The 16,874-nt window shown below is 39.2% G+C and overlaps 1 protein-coding gene across 4 annotated transcripts in view; it reads right to left on the bottom strand.

Moving 5' to 3' along the window:
* The window catches only part of TUT7 (terminal uridylyl transferase 7), a 33,169-nt gene extending 17,202 nt beyond the window's left edge, over positions 1–15,967 (bottom strand). Inside the window, exons 1-13 of one of the 4 annotated variants that reach the window (XM_072922888.1) lie at positions 15,842–15,940; positions 15,124–15,151; positions 14,637–14,690; positions 13,486–14,012; positions 9,294–9,469; positions 8,633–8,749; positions 7,651–7,828; positions 7,078–7,166; positions 6,090–6,141; positions 4,320–4,389; positions 3,337–3,463; positions 2,497–2,616; positions 423–554 (exon numbers count right to left, since the gene is read on the bottom strand). In XM_072922888.1, the coding sequence (XP_072778989.1) occupies positions 423–554; positions 2,497–2,616; positions 3,337–3,463; positions 4,320–4,389; positions 6,090–6,141; positions 7,078–7,166; positions 7,651–7,828; positions 8,633–8,749; positions 9,294–9,469; positions 13,486–13,981 (1,557 nt within the window). In that variant the 5' untranslated portion in view covers positions 13,982–14,012; positions 14,637–14,690; positions 15,124–15,151; positions 15,842–15,940. Of the gene's footprint in view, positions 1–422; positions 555–2,496; positions 2,617–3,336; positions 3,464–4,319; positions 4,390–6,089; positions 6,142–7,077; positions 7,167–7,650; positions 7,829–8,632; positions 8,750–9,293; positions 9,470–13,485; positions 14,013–14,636; positions 14,691–15,123; positions 15,238–15,841 lie in introns of those variants that run through there. The other 3 variants (XM_030258478.4, XM_072922889.1, XM_030258482.4) reach the window with 3 other exon arrangements.
* Between the last annotated feature and the right edge of the window lie 907 nt (positions 15,968–16,874).

The raw sequence follows: 16,874 nt of genomic DNA, 5'->3' as shown, positions 1-16,874 counted from the left end.
CAAAATTAAAGAATGCAGCAATGGTTAAGAGTAGCATCAGTGTTTAATAACAATTTGTTCTTTAAGTGTTTATGCTGTAATTCATAAATTTCAAAGAAAAACGCACATCTCGTGTCACAGGACAGAATGGAGTATACAGCCTATTTTTCAGCCAAGTTTAGGCTGAATTGTTAACCCTCACAACATGCAATCACATAGTGATTCTTTTTCTTACGAAGTTGCTATAATAGTAGTAATTTCTAAGAACAGTTCCTTAGCACCAAGAGGTGAGCACAACAGACCTTGAAGCAAGCAGTCGTGCAATCCCTTAGTTCAGCTCATAGTTTTGAAACATAAGCACAAAACTGAAAGACAACATTGCTCTTTTTTGAGAACAGCAATGTCTGCTAGAATACTACAGGTAAAAATTTAGAAGTTCAGACCTCGCCCCTTCTAGGGGAAGTTTCTTGTGGCAAATCAGAATCATCAGTGGGGTTATGCTCCCAAACCACAGCATCGTTCTTGACTTCTTTCAGATGAAAATGAGTTAATTTGTTTAATGAGAATCCTCCAACCTAGAGGAAACAAAAAAAGAAACACAGAGCTAAACATCATGTGAACTTTACATTTTAGTCCCCACAGTGCAGTAAATTGAAGTTTAAAAAAAGTTACTACTAGAATATGTCCCAATCTCTTTCTCTCTTCTCCCAATACTTCTTTACAAAAAACTCCCAATAGCTCTGTGCACCTGGAAGGGTGTGCAGGTGTCCACACTCAGGAAACACAGTGAGGTGGACTGAAAAGCGGAGGAACGGCAGATCCCAGAGGGCTGTAATTAGTGACACGAAGTCTAAACATGGGTTTGTCATTATGGGTGTCCCACAAGGGTCAATACTGGGCCCAGTGTTGTTTAATTTGCTCAGCAATGACTGAGACAAAGAGACAGAGGCCCCCTCAGCAGGTCATTAAAACACAAGGCTGGGAGCAGTGGCCAATACCCCAGAGTGCGGACACGACAGGATGCAGAGATGGGCAGAGAAGAGCTGTCCGAAAATTCAGCAAAGGCAAAAGCAGGGTCCTGTATTCCAATGGGGAGGAATAACCCCAGGCACCAGCACAGGCTGGGGGAGGATCTGCTGGAAAGCAGCTCTGTGGAGAAGGACCTGGGGGTCCAGGTGGGCAGCAAGCTGTCCATGAGCCAGCAGTGTGTCCTGGGGGCCAAGAAGGCCAGTGGTGTCCTGGGGTGCATTAGGAAGAGCATTGCCAGCAGGGTGAGAGGGGAGTGATCCTGTCCTTTTACTCAACCCTGGCACATCTGGAGTGCTGTGTCCAGTTTTGGGCTCCTCAGGACAAGAGAGACATGGAGCCCCTGAAGTGCGTCCAGCAAAGGGCTACAAAGATAATTAAACAACTGAAGCACCTCAGTTATGAGGAAAGGCTGAGGAAGCTGGGCTTGTTCAGCCTTGAGAAGAGGCAACTGAGGCAACTCATCAATGTCTGAGTATCTGAAGGGCGGGTGTCAAGAGGATGGATCCAGGTGGTGCTGAGCAATAGGAAAAGAAGCAATGGGCAGAAACTGATGCAGGAAGTTCCACCTGATTATGAGGAAGAACTTGTGTGGGTGTACTGTGTGAGTGACCAAACATTGGAACTGACTGCCCAGAAAATTCTGTAATTCTGTGTCATGCAACCTTTTCTTTGCACATTAGACAACCATAAATATGTATTTTATAATTATATGGCCATATCCAAAAGGTCATTTTTCTCATCCAGCTTAGAAAGTGCATGTGCTTTCGAATGAGTCAGGAACATAGTAGAGAAAATTGCTAACTGCAAAATTCTTGTAATTAGTTATAGGAATTGGAACATGTGTGCTAAATGTAACGAGAGACTGTAAGTACAAAAATGGGTGCAATGAATATAATTGAATTGGAATTCAGTTATTGGAATTGTATTATGGATGCCAATCCAGAACTGGATTCTGGATTAGCATCCATAATACAACTACTGACATCAAGATGCATTTTGGTTTCTAAACCAAAGAAATAAATGCTGTAAATTACTAATGTGATCCCTTCTAATGGTATCAATGTACCAGTGTGCTCCCCAACCATGCTCTATTTTTTGGAGAATTCGATGGCAAATTCTAAGATGTTGTTTTGGGATATAGCTATGTGGATCGAGTTCTCAACAGTCTGGAGTTAAAGCTGAAGAAAATGAGGAAGTAAATAGTTGCAAAATGCATTATTCAATGCCCACCTCCCCTTATTCACAGAAGGGGCAACAGAGCACTTACTTCAGTGACTAGGATTATGAAATGCAACCTTACAGCTAAGCATACTGAAGTTAAGTGTAGTCATTGAATGATGATGAATTCACACATGAATTCAAATTCTTAATTCCTGCAGAAATGGCTCACTTATGGCTTGCTCAGAGTAGCATAAAGCTGACAGACTATATACCACCACAAGCAACTGGTCCTCTCATTTATACTATTCAGTGTATTAATACACATACCCAAGATCCCAAATAGACAGGCAGAAAGGGCTCTTTCCTCTGTTGTAGAAAGAAAATAACCATTAAAGCGAACACATAAGGCGACAAGCCTCCCTCTTCAGGACGATCCACACAGCATAACTGTAAAAACAAATTGTGCAGTCATTGAAGTTTCAAGTGATACTATGAAAAATATTCTTTTAATTACTGTTCAGAAGTCAGTCACATTGAATACTACAGAAACTCAGATACCTTTGAACTCCTACCAGATGCAATTTGTTCTCAAGGCTGCATATCTCCTGCAGTTACTATCATATTACCATAACATTTTCAGTCTAAGAGCCATAGGACACAGAGAGCATAGACCACATCTGCAAAAAAATGATACCTCCTTCTGCATAGATACAGTACTAGTCAGACATTTTTCAAATTTTAATTAATATTTTAATTGCAGACACACAAATTTTAGAAGTTATGTTAATTCCCAAGATTGTTTTCATCTACAATAGAGACAAACAGTTTTTTCTTTTTTTTTCATGATGGATTAAGTTTATGAGAAACTAGCAATTCCACCTCCTATGCACGCCTCTGACTAGTTTGGTAACACAGCAAGATGCTTACAGTCTGCACTCCACTGAATGAAGCTTAAAATTCCATTTTTGAAATTTAGTGGAATGTTATCACACACAAATGATAATTATGTAATTTAAAAAACTTACAATTTATAACAACATATGTCCTCATTACAGCTCTTTTTCCAAGGGCTGTTTCAACCACCATTTTCTAAACCATAACTACAGGCATAATATCAAAGTTAATTCAATATTTATTCACAGATAAGGGAATACAAATTACTCTCACCTTTGCCCAGTACCTGAAGGCAATCACTAAAGGTACGATAGTGGGTTCCAGCTTTCCAAGTGTAGCCAAATGGTTTGCTGTTAGACAAGCATTCTCATTCCCTGCACTCACTTTACAAATAAGGCCACTAAAATCCAAAAAGAAATGAAAGATCTTGAAGCTTTTGTAACATCCAGAGGTCAGATAACACCGCACAGAACAGTGTAGCAGAAGGCTGTAAGGAAAGACTTGACAGCCTCTCAAAGACAGCGTCTCTGCATGAAAAGCAGCATGCGGTACTAATTTGATTTATAGTTAGGTTGAGAATATATGTATTATAATTTTCTGTACACGCGTTTTAAGATACAATTCAAATTTAACTATTTTTCTAATATTAATTTCCTGAATTGAAAAAGTTGTAGTATTAATTTCTTTCATGAAACAGAAATGTCTTCCCGCACCACGCCCACCATCAAACAGTTTCTATGCTGTTTTAACACAACATAAAATATTTTTAAACACTGAAAAATCAAGGTAGCACCAAATAACTGGTAATATTTAATCAGCAGCTGTTTATAGAATGTTTCATGAATCTTAATTGATATTCATCAAATGGGCAAAATAAAATATTTTTCACTTGTTCTCAAAATACAAACAAAGCTAAGTTAAGCAAAGTTCTTATCCTTACAGAAATCTATAATTTAATATGGTATGTACACTACCTATAAGAAAGGAACGTTTCTGCTTAAGCAATAATCCCAAATGGAAGGGTAAGGGTACATGCTGGAAGCCATAATGGTTGAAGGGGTTGGAAAATACACAGCTGAGGACAGAACAACCCTTACCCTCTTATTCTAGGCTAGGAATGACTTGCCCATGAGTGTTAGTTTGTGTTTCAAGATCCATGGAACTGTAATAATTTAGTACAGAAACGTCATTTATCAGGTGGTAATATAATTTATATTGCTATATACTATTAGAACACACAAATTGACAACCGAGACCTTTTCTTTTCTCTGCACACCACCACTGGTACTCTAGCATGGAAATCTGCATCAACTTCCGTAAAAGATTCTAAATGGGAAAAAGAAAAAGAAGCCACATTAAGCATGATGTTAATAAAAAAGTACGTTGAACTGGATGCAACTAGAAGAGTACAGGTAGAATTTCATCTTCTAATATAATGACTAATATTGAGAAAAATAAAGTACATGTGATTTATGTGTTTCACATCTGATAGGAAAAGTATGGTCTATACAATAAAAACTGTTAGGAAAATACAGAGAAAAACCAGAACTTTTCAAAATTCATATATACACAGTACGTAAAATTAAGGAGGTATATTTTGGTTACGCACTGGCTTCAGTAATTGAGGTATACAGAGAGACCTACAACACCTATGGAACAATATTAGTGCAAAAAATAAAAACAGAGTGTTACATCACTACTATACAGAAAAAATTATTTTCTCTTGTTATCTGACAATCTCTTATGTAAATATAGAACAGGCTTGCCTACATTATGTCCTTTTGCTATGATTTTTCTGGTTTTTTTCCTTCTTATTCTTGATATAATTTTCCAAATATAATTCAGCTGTCAGCCACCCTAGTTCCTTCTCTTAGTGGTGCTGATTGATCCAAACTCAACTTATTTTTTGATACCTTTTGAAACCTATGGTTTCACTGGGCCAGGAGGGGAAGAAACTGTCAAAGAATTTTAGATACTTTACTCAAAGATTCTGAAATGACAAGATTTTTGTGATGTTATTTAGCCAACTGGACACCTAATTTCACCAAAAATTATCTTGCTTTTTCCACTAAGGTATCTCAAACACCTAATGCTCTATCCCTGTATCTTCTCACGCACAGAGAAGACACTGCACAACATGTTAATGCAAATATTTATTGCTTTTCTGATACAATAGTGACCCTAACTTCTTACGAGACCTTTGTCTTCTCCCTCTAATCTAACTTAAAAATAACCCCATTCTCAAAGACCACAATGGTCCAGACAATAAAATGCACATACAATGATGGTGTGGGTGCCACTGAGAAAATCTAAGTCAGTAAACATACATGTTTTGAATCATATGGTGTGGTTCCCAAGCTGTGGGCATAAAGCAAGGCAAAGAAACAGTGAAGCTACTTTTTGCAATCTGCATTTAAAAAGAGTAGAGTTTTCATGCCCCCTCGCCCAGTATTTTCTTTTTTTTTTTCTTGCCTGCATATGCTTGGGTTGAGGAAGTGCCATTTAAGGATCATAAACTTTACTTCCTTGTATAAATGTGCAGAGTTACACTCATTATCTGAAAAAACCCCGTGTGCCTCTATGCAGTCATCTGTACATGGCCATCACCTGCACTGACACACACATGAAGGTAATTACAGGAAAAGAGACCACAATGTGAAAGTACATTACTGGGTTTCTGTTAAAGAACTTAGGCTGCTTTCTGTACTATGCATGGCTAATAGAGCAAGCTGGGGAGGGCAGCAGAGTCTACCTCACATGTACTAACATCTTCACTTATAATGTAGAAGAATGCCTCACACTAGGAATTTCTCACATCATCAAAAATAAGAAAACTTTGGCCCTCGTAACATGAATGTCAAACTAAAAGTAGTTTTCCTAATGCATTCTTTTCTGCAGTATTATTCAGTCTCATGTCTTTCTAAGAAAAGAATAGCATGTGATGTACCTGTTCATCAGAGGTGAAATTCAACAATACTAAGCAGTAATAGTTTAATGAAATTGAGAAGGCAGTAATTTTTTCTTACCACTGTTCTGGAGACTTTCTTGCACAAGTAAGAGAACATCTGGTTGAGCCATCTGTCAATAAAAGAAATAAAGCTGTTTTTTATCAACCACCTGTCAAGAAAGTGATTTTCTACAACTCAAATTTAAAACCACCTTTATGTGTACTTCACTATTATTAAGTTGTATTAAAGGGAACAGGAGCTGTGGTTGCTTTGAAGGAAAAATATATAATCCTGGAGTAATTCTTCCTAGAGTTATTTTTACCTTTATCAAAGACTTGGTTATGGGAAGAAAACCCCCACCAACAGAATTATTGTTTCAGTGTGCTTAAATATGACTGCATTCTGACACAGTGGACTTACATCATATTAAAAACTGGAATTATGGCTTTTTAAAATTCTGTGCATGTTATGAACTTAGATAACTCTTGGTTTCCTAAAGGAAATGTTAAATTCTAACAATGGGACTGCCAAATCAACTACAGCAGCAGTAAGTTTAAGTATGGAATCAGGTCCTTAATTCCTTTTCAATGTTCAAGCACAAAGATGCATAAAAACAATTAACATAACAAATAAAGACCTTAAATTACTCCACATATTAAAAACCATGAGGTTTCATGGCTCAAATATAACCTAGTAGTCAAAATGTGCATGTGAATATATCAATACAAAACCAGGATCAGTACTGCAACAAGATCACAGAAGTGTCATTTACTCCAGCTGTTAGAGAACATGAATAATCATCTGTCTCCGAGGACTGCTAGAGTACAGATGTTTTAAGTGTTTTCATAAGAAGTTTCAGCAAAACATAAAGATGCATTATCACACTGCCTGATGACTACAGCTCTGTGAAGAATGTTATTTTAAGACCAGACCGCCACTGTTTTACCCAATGGGCTTTTATAAAAGTGTTACTACCACACTATAAAATATATTTACAATATAATCTACATGAAGATGCAAACATTCAAAACCACTAACACATACTTAATAAAATGGCCTTACTTACATTGGCAGGAAACTGGGTATCTATGTTTAAGTCTGAAGTTTTGAAACCAAATCTGCTATAGGAGGAGCCATACAATCTTAATGAACACTCTGTAACGAAAAGAATTATATTTCATTTACACTATGCCTAACTCTAAGTCTGTTGCTACCTACAACATTGTTAACATCTTAAACCTACACTTGGTTTTGGTAAGCACAGGAAAAGAAGAAAGGTCTTTAACAGCCCAGAACTGTTACTAAATCCTGCCTCCCATGCTGCTGTTGGTAAAGTCTTATCATGAAGACGTACCATCACATCTTTATCATCTCACTTTTTACTACAGGCCTGTTTGGGTCATGAACTCCATTGTAATTTAATTCTGGAACAGGTTTATATTCCTAAATCACGTTGTTCAACAGACTAGTAACTAAACATGCTGTTTTAGAATTTAGAGAGATAAGGTTTTAAATTCAGTTTTCATTTCATAAGCTGTTGGCGACTTTTTTGTTTGGTTATTTTTTTGTTTGTTCAGTTTTTGTTGTTACTTTGTTTTTAATAAGTGGGCATATCTAGTACTTAAATTGCAAATAATACCTGGCAATTTTTGACGCAGCAAGCTTTCCATCATTGTTTTAATGCTAAGCCTTTCTTCTAGATCTTCATTATTTAAGCCAAACTCCTGCACAACATTTTCAATAGCAACACCAATAGCTTGTATCTGGGAAGGCGTAGGAGGAGGAAGAGCAGTCAGCCGTTGTTCTTCTTGCTTTTCCTTTCAAGATAACAAAACCAATGTTTCAGTGAGGTTCTTGAGTTGCTTTACATGATAAAATGAATGTCATAAACTCATCCCAAGTAATACCAGAACCACCACAAATTTTCCAGGTAATGTAGATAATTTGAAGCAATAAAGAATCTGATACTCCAGAAGGTTTCAGTAATGTTCATATATATATATATATATGTGTGTGTGTGTGTGTGTATGTATATATATATATATATATATATATATATATATATATGTATATATGCATACATGTATTTGGCATGTTAAAAAAAAATCATCTTCATCACCTATGAAGTGTCAAAACGTAGCAGCTAAAGAGGAAGAAACACAAAATCTGCATAAGACATTTTTGTCCACTTCAAGCAGACAAATTAGAAGCTGTTAAAAAAAAGTAAAATTCATGTTACGCTTGAAGTTATTTTGATAGTTATGCTCAAAACAAACCTATTTCCTTTACATATAAACAAATCTGTAATACTGGACAGATGCTTAATTTTTGCAGCATTTCTAAACTGAAATATTCATTCTGATGTTTCAGTTATAACATCTACTTCTGCCATATAGGCTATAACTTCTAATTCTGCCCTACCAACTACTCCTCATTGCAAAGTTCATGTCCCAAACTTACTGTTTTCATTAGTATCACTATGTAACACTTTTTAAAAAGATTGAAACATGGTAAAAAAGTAAAGGTGGAGTGGTTTTAAAAGCAGTGCCATTTCATTATTTTTAGTGAGGTAAGGAAGGTTTCATTAAACCAGTTTATAATTTTTCCTGGGCTAAACTCACCTTTAAGCTTTTCTTGTGTCTTTTTTCTTTAATATGCTTATGAGCAAAAGCCACTGACTCAATGAGAACATCACACAACTTGCAGGTATATTTTGCTGATGGGTAGCTTCGAGGTTGCTAAAATAAAGATAGTAAAAGAACCCCTTAAAATATATAAAGGTATCATTTTCATTTCATTCAGTACCCTAGCTAAGTTCAATGGACTAACTCTGAAACTTACACCTACTCACTGTAGCTTCCTTCTTTTCTTATTTGCCATCAAAAAGTTTGCACATCAAATGTAATGTCAGAAGAATGATACCATGTCAATTACATGCAACACCGTATCTTTTACAGGAGAAAATACCCAATGCCCATGGAAGAATATATGAACTGAAGAAACAACTACTCCAGCATTTAAACTAAGATCTGACGTCATTCCATGAACTAAAGGAGCAGCCATTTTTTTGAACTTGAACTGCTATCAATGTTGCAACAAAAGACCCCAAAAGATAAACTCTTTTCTTTTTATAATTCATTAGCAGCCAATATGGTTACTAAAATTCTGTAACTAAACTTTCTGGCTACAGTCAGAGATATTGCTCAAAGTGTACCATGTACAATATATTTATATGCACAAAAAATAGGAGAGGACTATCTGTATGAGTAAAGACAGCAGCACCTTCTTCAGTCTATAAATGTAGTCTCGCTTCAATCGTTCTTCAGCTTGCTGGAGCCCCAGAAGTTCTTTTGCTGACAGCACAGATTCATCTATGACTGGATCTTCCACTTCATCATGATCACACTCATCTTTTACAGTTCTTCTCAGTCTCCTTGGTTTTCTAAGCTTCTTCATTTCTTATAAAGAATTATGAGAGCAAACACATCAAATAACTGCAGAGCACCACACAGCATTTAAAAAATTGTTTTCCTTAATTAACATTCTACTTACATGAGAGTCAAAGAAAGCACAATTCCCCTACCTGGTTTGGTTTCACAATTTGTCCTGTGCAAGTCAGATAATAATAAGTGTATGTTAGTATCACCACCTATAGTGCCTTTATCCCAAACTACATATAAATCAATTAATTTGTTCCACTGAAGAAAATCACCTTATTTAGATACCTTTGTTAACTGGAAAAAAAAAAATTAGAACTAAATGCAATAGATATGCCTGTATGTCATTACACAGAAAATACAGAGTATGTCCAAAGATTTTGGGATGCCTGGCTAGGCTTTGGTAGACAAATAAGGCAGACTACAAATATGACAGAATTAAAAAGTTCAGGCCAATCTGAATGATTTGCAAGACCTAGCAGCACTCTGATATGGCACTGTTGTAGTTTAACTCACATATAAGCAATTCATTAACAAAGGATTATTACTGGTGATAATGTAATTTGCCTTTCGGCTAAACCAGTATATCTTCACAATATTAAATAAACAAGTAGAAAAAAGTAAGCACCACTGCTGGCTACAGACACTAAAGAATGTACTTGCTAAGTATGTGCACATTGCTTTAACAAAGCTGTAAAACTTCCATAATAATAATGCTTAAAAAGCTTGTTGTGTTTACAGCAAAAGCTCTGGAACAAATCAATCTAAACACCTCTTCTACTTTAAAGTGAATTTTATCATAATTTTGAAGCAGAAGCTGCTATTGGCCCAAAGCCAATACCTGTAAAAATAATCTCAGGAATAAATATATATATTAGACTTCCACACCTTGCCTTTAACTTGTACAGCAATACAGGATGTCCCAATGCCTGGATTTTCTAAAGTTCCCTTCTTCTAAGAAAGTTAATGCAACTTCCTTAGACTCCCAACTTTTATCATAGCATTTAATCTGTAGTAATTAAAAAAGGCAAAATAAAAACCCCAGATAAATTCCTCTTCTAAATACATTTACAAAATTTCTTTCCCATGACCACAATTTTTGTCTCTAATAATTGGCAAAAGGGTAACAACCAAGTTGTGTATTTGTGACCAGTTATTTGATTCAGTTCATTACACAGCACATGTGTATTAGTGGTGTAAACAGTACCAGGGCAAAGATGGTAATATAATTTCTTTCTTTCAGCAGCAGCACAAGTTTAAGCTGCAATAAAGAGAATTTAGGCCTAAGAGGTTGTAGAAGCAGTACTCCAAAGGAATCTCCAGGGAGCACAAACAGAAGTCTGAGCTTCTGAACCTTTCCTACATTCTCCATTTTTGCATTGACACTTCTGCTCAAATTCCTAAGATGTGCCACATCTGTTTCACTATATTTTTTAACTCATGAGCGTGGATAGAACCTGGAGGTATATTAATGTTTTCACAGAAAAGCCTATGACAACTACCTATGTCTCAATTATTTCTTTAGCCAATAAGTAACTTTAAAAAATTTACGAACTAAATAAATACTTCTAATATTTGGTGGGTACAATAGTGACAATCTAATTATAGGTTAATGATTAAATAAAGTACTAAAGAACAGTGTCTCAGAGATTTGGTAAACTTCCTTATGAGCTACAATAAAGATATGAAGGCAATGAGATGGACAACTGCACAAAATATTTCAAGTAAATGCTAGAAGAAACATTTTTGGTAATTTTGCTACTTGACATAAAATTTCTGAAGGGAGCTCAGGAGGTGAGCTATGCCATGCCTGTGCTTCACAGCAGGATGAAATGAACTCTGTCAAATCTGAGCAATGCTCAGCTAACCTGTTCTTGAAGGCCTGTAAAGGCCTTCAAGTACCTTTTCCATGAGCTGCCCATGAACTTCTCCAGAACCTTCCTAGCTTTACCTTTAGAAACTTGCCCTTTATTCCTCATCTGAAACCTCTCTTGCTCAATTTTTAGGCCCATTTTTTTGTGTCCTATCGACTGGAAAGAAACAACATAGTTTACGACATCAGTAGTAGCTTTTTACAGTACTAAGCAGGAGCTTTTGAAGTAGGAGCTTTTTACAGCTTCCTATACAGAAGATTACCTCCCTACCCTCTTCATTTTGCAGAAATATTGGGCATTGTTCACAGTTTGAATAGCTTCTGTTTCCTACATGTCTTGACAACCTTCTTGCTTTTCTTTGCACAGCTTCTATTTTCATACAAGTGGAGTGCCAAAACTGGATGGAGGACTACTCAGGAGAAGAGGTACTTCAGACTCTGAGTGTTTTTAAAAGCCTCACAACCCCATGATAATGACTACCCATTATCATCTCTGATTCACTATCATTTCAGATCCTTCTCAGAAAAAATATTACTTTATAGTAACTTTTCCTCCTTTATCTGCACAGCTGATATTCCTCCTTAAACAATGGCATTTACATATTCTTTGTATTTCATCCTATATGTAGGTCATTTCTCCAACTGTGCAAAGGTACTTTAATTGACCTTCCTGCTTTTCTGCATTCCATTCCTACCAGCCCCACAGCATATTCAATTTTCAGAGCACAAAATTAATAGGTCTGTTTTCTCCATTCATCATTAGAGTAGTATAACAAACATTGAATGGAATAGAATCCTCACTCACTAGATGTTCACTCACTACTTTCTTTAACTGACAAAATACTTTCTTTAGTAGTTTCTGAGTATAGTTACCTAATTAGCTTTGCAAGCCTCTTACATTAATTTAATCCACACAATTTTCCACTAATTTATTACAGAGTATCCAAAGTAGTACAGCACCAGTACAAGCAATACCTACCAACTACCTTTCCCATGTCCACAGGGGACTGATGACAATTTTAAATAAATAAATTAGGGCTTAGCATACCTTTTCCTTAAAAAATGCACACTTACTACTTGTCTTTATTACTTTTCAAATACTTACAGTATATTATTTGTTCCAAAACTGACCCCTGAGATTTAAGCTGCACACTATTTTAATTTTTCTTTTAAGAGACACGTGCCCATTCCTATAATTAGCAACTCACTTCCCTTAAGTTCTCAAGTATGATTGCCAGTTGTTCCAAACTTTAACTGAAGAAAAAGCTTTGAAAACACTCTGCTCTCTCCTCATGTGAGGTTGAGCTGTGTGCAGCTTACTTCTAACAAGAGACGCTGGGCACCTGTTTGCAGTTTATCTTTTTAGTGACAGCTAGTATCAAGGCAAAGGACATTTAATTGCTGGACTTCCTAGTGTCAACCAGGAACAGCTCTTCTCAGCAGAGGCTCTGATCACTACTGCCTTTGGCTCCCACTCTTAAATAAAATAAGACAGGTTTCTTGTCGACTAGCATTCCCTGTTAGCAGCATCACACACAAGTTATATTCTCTATATTCTTTTAAGCTTCCTATTTCTGCTTTACTTGCATTCAATGAAAATGATTGTATGGATCACTTCACCCTCCCTTATGCTGTCGTTCCTGACATTTCAATGCTTTGGGTTTGTACTCTGATTATTAGTACCAACTAACCACAGGGAAGTTAAATATGTATGAAGAACTAGACTCGTGTTATTGCTGTACTGAGTTCTCACAATACTGACACAGCATTGTTTTCAATCTTCATTAAGATACATTGTTAAAGACCTCATTGGTAGCGCCAAAAATCTTACTCTGTTACCAGCTTAATTGAAAGATTTCTTCCCAGCCTTGACAGATTCCATCAAAATTGTACAGGGAAAACAACAAACAGGGACACTACACAGCTGCTGCAATCTACTTACTCCTATCACTCACAGGCTAAACTACAAAGACAACACAATCTATAAAACAAGTTCTGTATTATTTGCTGTAACAATTTGTCTGAAGTGCTACAAGTACAGAGCAGTCAACAGTTTGCAATACATGAGAGAACAAAACCACTTTTTTTGCTTTACTTTTCAGTAACACAGGTACAAAGCTACTTTACTGGATAGCTATGCAAAAACAAAGAAATATGTGATTACCAGAACTTCCTTTCAGCATGTCTGGCACATCTTTGCTCATTAAATCCTCCTGAAGTTGTTGTCTTACATTTCTGTTTCCAGCACCTTCCACCTCGTGAAAAGAGTCCTTTCTTGTCCTGCCATGCCCAGGAATCCAGGCAGCAGAACGGTACTCTCTCCAGGTGTCAGCAGAACCACGGTGGTCATCAGATACCCACTTCTTCATTTGGTCTCTCTGGATATCATTTAACTTTGACCCTTGACTGTAAGCTGTGTTTTTAAGTGAATTTGGACTACTCAAAACACTTCGTGGCCCTCGCCTGGGACTGCTTCCGTAATGACCTGGAGTTCCCTTCTTCTTTTGCAAGCTGGTATCTATTTTATTGCTACAGCCACTTCCATATTCATCCATGACTTGGCAGTCTATCTGTAAAGGACTTTCTTTTAATTCTTTTGGATGCAAAATTTCCTGTTCCTTATTTTGTTTGGCAAAGCAAAGTTTTGCAGCATCTCCCATGACTATTGCTGTTCAGCTTAGCAATTCCCACCTAGAAATCAAAAAGTTAAAAGCTGTATTTTAAAATCAAAGGAATTAACACTGGATATTAACTGCTATGCTCACAACAATCAAAGCCCTGGCTTAAACCAAGGCAAGAAAAAGCAGTCCAAAACTCATCTAGGTCTCTTCTTAGTATGTCTTAACACCTATGAGTGGTTTATAAAATGCAGAGATGGCCTATGGCTTTTCCAGGCCCTACGGTCTTTAGGACAGATAGAAAATTTTAAGAGTCTACATCAGCCTCAGCTTGGTACAGGAAAGTTTGAAAGAATGGCTGGAGGAGGCAAGGATGGCCCCAAGGCCATTCTACATATCAGAATATTCCTCTCTGCCCACAGCAGACATTGTTCACCTTGTTAAGAATGAAAATCCTGATCATCAGAGGAAGAGAGATGCAGAAGCTAAGCTGCAATCTAAGTATCAGACAAGTAGGATATGACTTAGAAACAATGTGCTCTCCGCACATTTTAGGCAGTGCACCACTGTGAGGTCTCACATTACTCCGTATTAAGCACTCCTATTTCACATTATTTTAGTATTGTCTAAAACATCTGGACCACTGAATTGCTTGCACACCCACCCTCCCTTTCCTTGGTTACCTCTATGTTCTTACCACAAAACATTTCCACGGAGCTCTAACTTCAATGTTGCCAATAAGCCATGTGGGCTGTGAAAGGGGAATTACAGGAAGAGACTGTGTAAAACATGTTAAGTGGCAGTGGTTGCCTCAACATAGCGTATTTTATGATTTAAATATAGACAGATACAACAAAACAAGATTTTCTCTTTCAAAATACATGTAGATGCTTAAGGATGCAGATAAAACTGTAAAGAGATGTAAAGAGCATTTTCAAGCACCTAAACATCACAAAATGCTCTTCTGTTGCCATTAATATGGGAGTAGGGTACCTGATTTTTCACTTTTTTTCTTTTTCTTATGTTGTACAGGCCACAAAGAGACTCTTAAGAATGTCAGTGTCTGTATTTTACAGGCCTGAGGCTTTTAGTGCTTATGCCCCTCTTAAGATGAAGGTAGTTTTTTGGTCCCACACAAGCAATAAAACAAATAGGATTCCTGTCCTAAAGAACAGTATTCTTACCCAGTTATGCACATCCCTGGAAATGCAGCTAAGAGCGGAAAGAAAAGTTTCAAATACACGAAATGCACTTGCTTCCTATTTTAGGCAAGAAACGCTGTCAAACCCGAATTTCAGAGTGACCTAAACCCAGCCTGTTTTAGAGTCATCCCCAGAAGCGACGCCCACACCCTGCCGCCAGGCTGGATGGCGACACCTCCCTGCCCGGGAAGGAAACAGAAAAGTCAAAGTTTACGTTCGGCTCCCAGGCACGCCTGGAAGTGCGAGCCCGGTGCGGGCAGGGGCTGCCCTGGGGACCAGCGGGGCAGACGGGCAGGACGCTGCGGAGCGGCACCGCCAGGCAGCGCCGGCCGAGCTGCCCGCGGGACCAGGCGCAGGTGTCAAGATGCCGGCGCAGCAAACACACTGCGTGGGCCAGGGCTCCCTCGCCGCCACGCCGCCGCTCCCGGCTCGCTCCTCCTCGGCCTCCCACAGGCTGACGAAGCTCCCTACCCCCTCCTGTCGCCCTCCGACTCCGATGGAGGGAATGTGGCGCAGCACAACCCAAACTGCCGCCTCAGCCGGACACAGCCGCGAGAGCGGGGCCGCGGCAGGGCCCGGCACGAGGGGAAGGAGAGAAGGAGGCAGAGGGGCGGGTGACGGGCACAGGCCGCCGGGGGACACCGCTCGCCGCCGGGAAAGGCCTCGCCCTGCCGCCAGCCGCCAGAAGAAGGGCACTCACCGCCCGCTACCGCCGGCCCGCCCGCCGCCCAGGGCTCGCCATTGTGGTGCGACGGAAACGGCGCCGCCCCCTCGGCGCTCCCGACCCGCCCGAGCCTTCCGGCAGCGCGGACCCGCCCTCCGCGCGGCGGGACGGGGCCGGCGCGGAGGTGGAGCCGGAGTCGCTCCGGGTCGGAGCGAGCTCGGAGGGCGTGTGTGGCGGAGCGCCGGCATGTTGCGGCCGGTCTTCCCTTACATCACCTGTTATAGTGACTCCACCACCTTCCTGGGCAGGCCGTTGCCCCGTCTAATCGCCCTTTCTGTGAAGAAATTACTCCTGAGCCTCCCCTACCTCAGCTTGAGGCTCTGCCCTCTGTCCCTGGTGCCTGTGGAAAGGGGCCGACCCCTGCCTGGCCGCGCTCTCCTTTCATGCAGTTGTAGACTACAAAGAGCTCTCCCTTGCGCCTGCTCCAGGCTGAAAACCGCCAGCTCCCTCGGCTGCTCCTCACTGGACTTGTGCTCCAGACCCTTGCCCAGCTCCATTGCCCTTCACTGGACATGCTCCATCCAGCACTTATATGTCCTTGCAGTGAGGAGCCCAAGTACGAACGCAAGATTTGAGGGGCGGCCTCACCAGTGCTGGGTACAGGGGGATAACCCTTGGTCCTGCTGGCCACACTATTGCTGATGCAGGCCAGGAAGCCACTGGCCTTCTTGGTCATTGAAGAGGTGAATAACGTACATTGCATTTATTGCCCAGAAAACAAGTACCTAATTTACTGACTTGTTGAGAAGGGCCTCTTTCTACCATGCTTTTGCATTCATATTTATGGAAAAGAGGGACTTTTAATAAGCCTCATGAGGTGGTCCTCCTAAGAATTCACTTTCCCATTACAGTTCAAATTTCCACAGTAAAATATGTACAAGCATATAGGTTTTGAAGATAGGTAAACAGCAGAGACTTCCCAGAATAATTTATGGTGCCTTTCCAAGACAGGACCTTGCAGCCCAGTGCTTTGCATTAACAGTCAAAAGATACTTTTGACTTTCCCTTT

Source organism: Taeniopygia guttata, chromosome Z, assembly GCF_048771995.1.
Source record: "Taeniopygia guttata chromosome Z, bTaeGut7.mat, whole genome shotgun sequence".
Classification (NCBI taxonomy): Eukaryota; Metazoa; Chordata; class Aves; order Passeriformes; family Estrildidae; genus Taeniopygia; species Taeniopygia guttata.
This window is presented reverse-complemented; position numbering and strand designations above follow the sequence as displayed.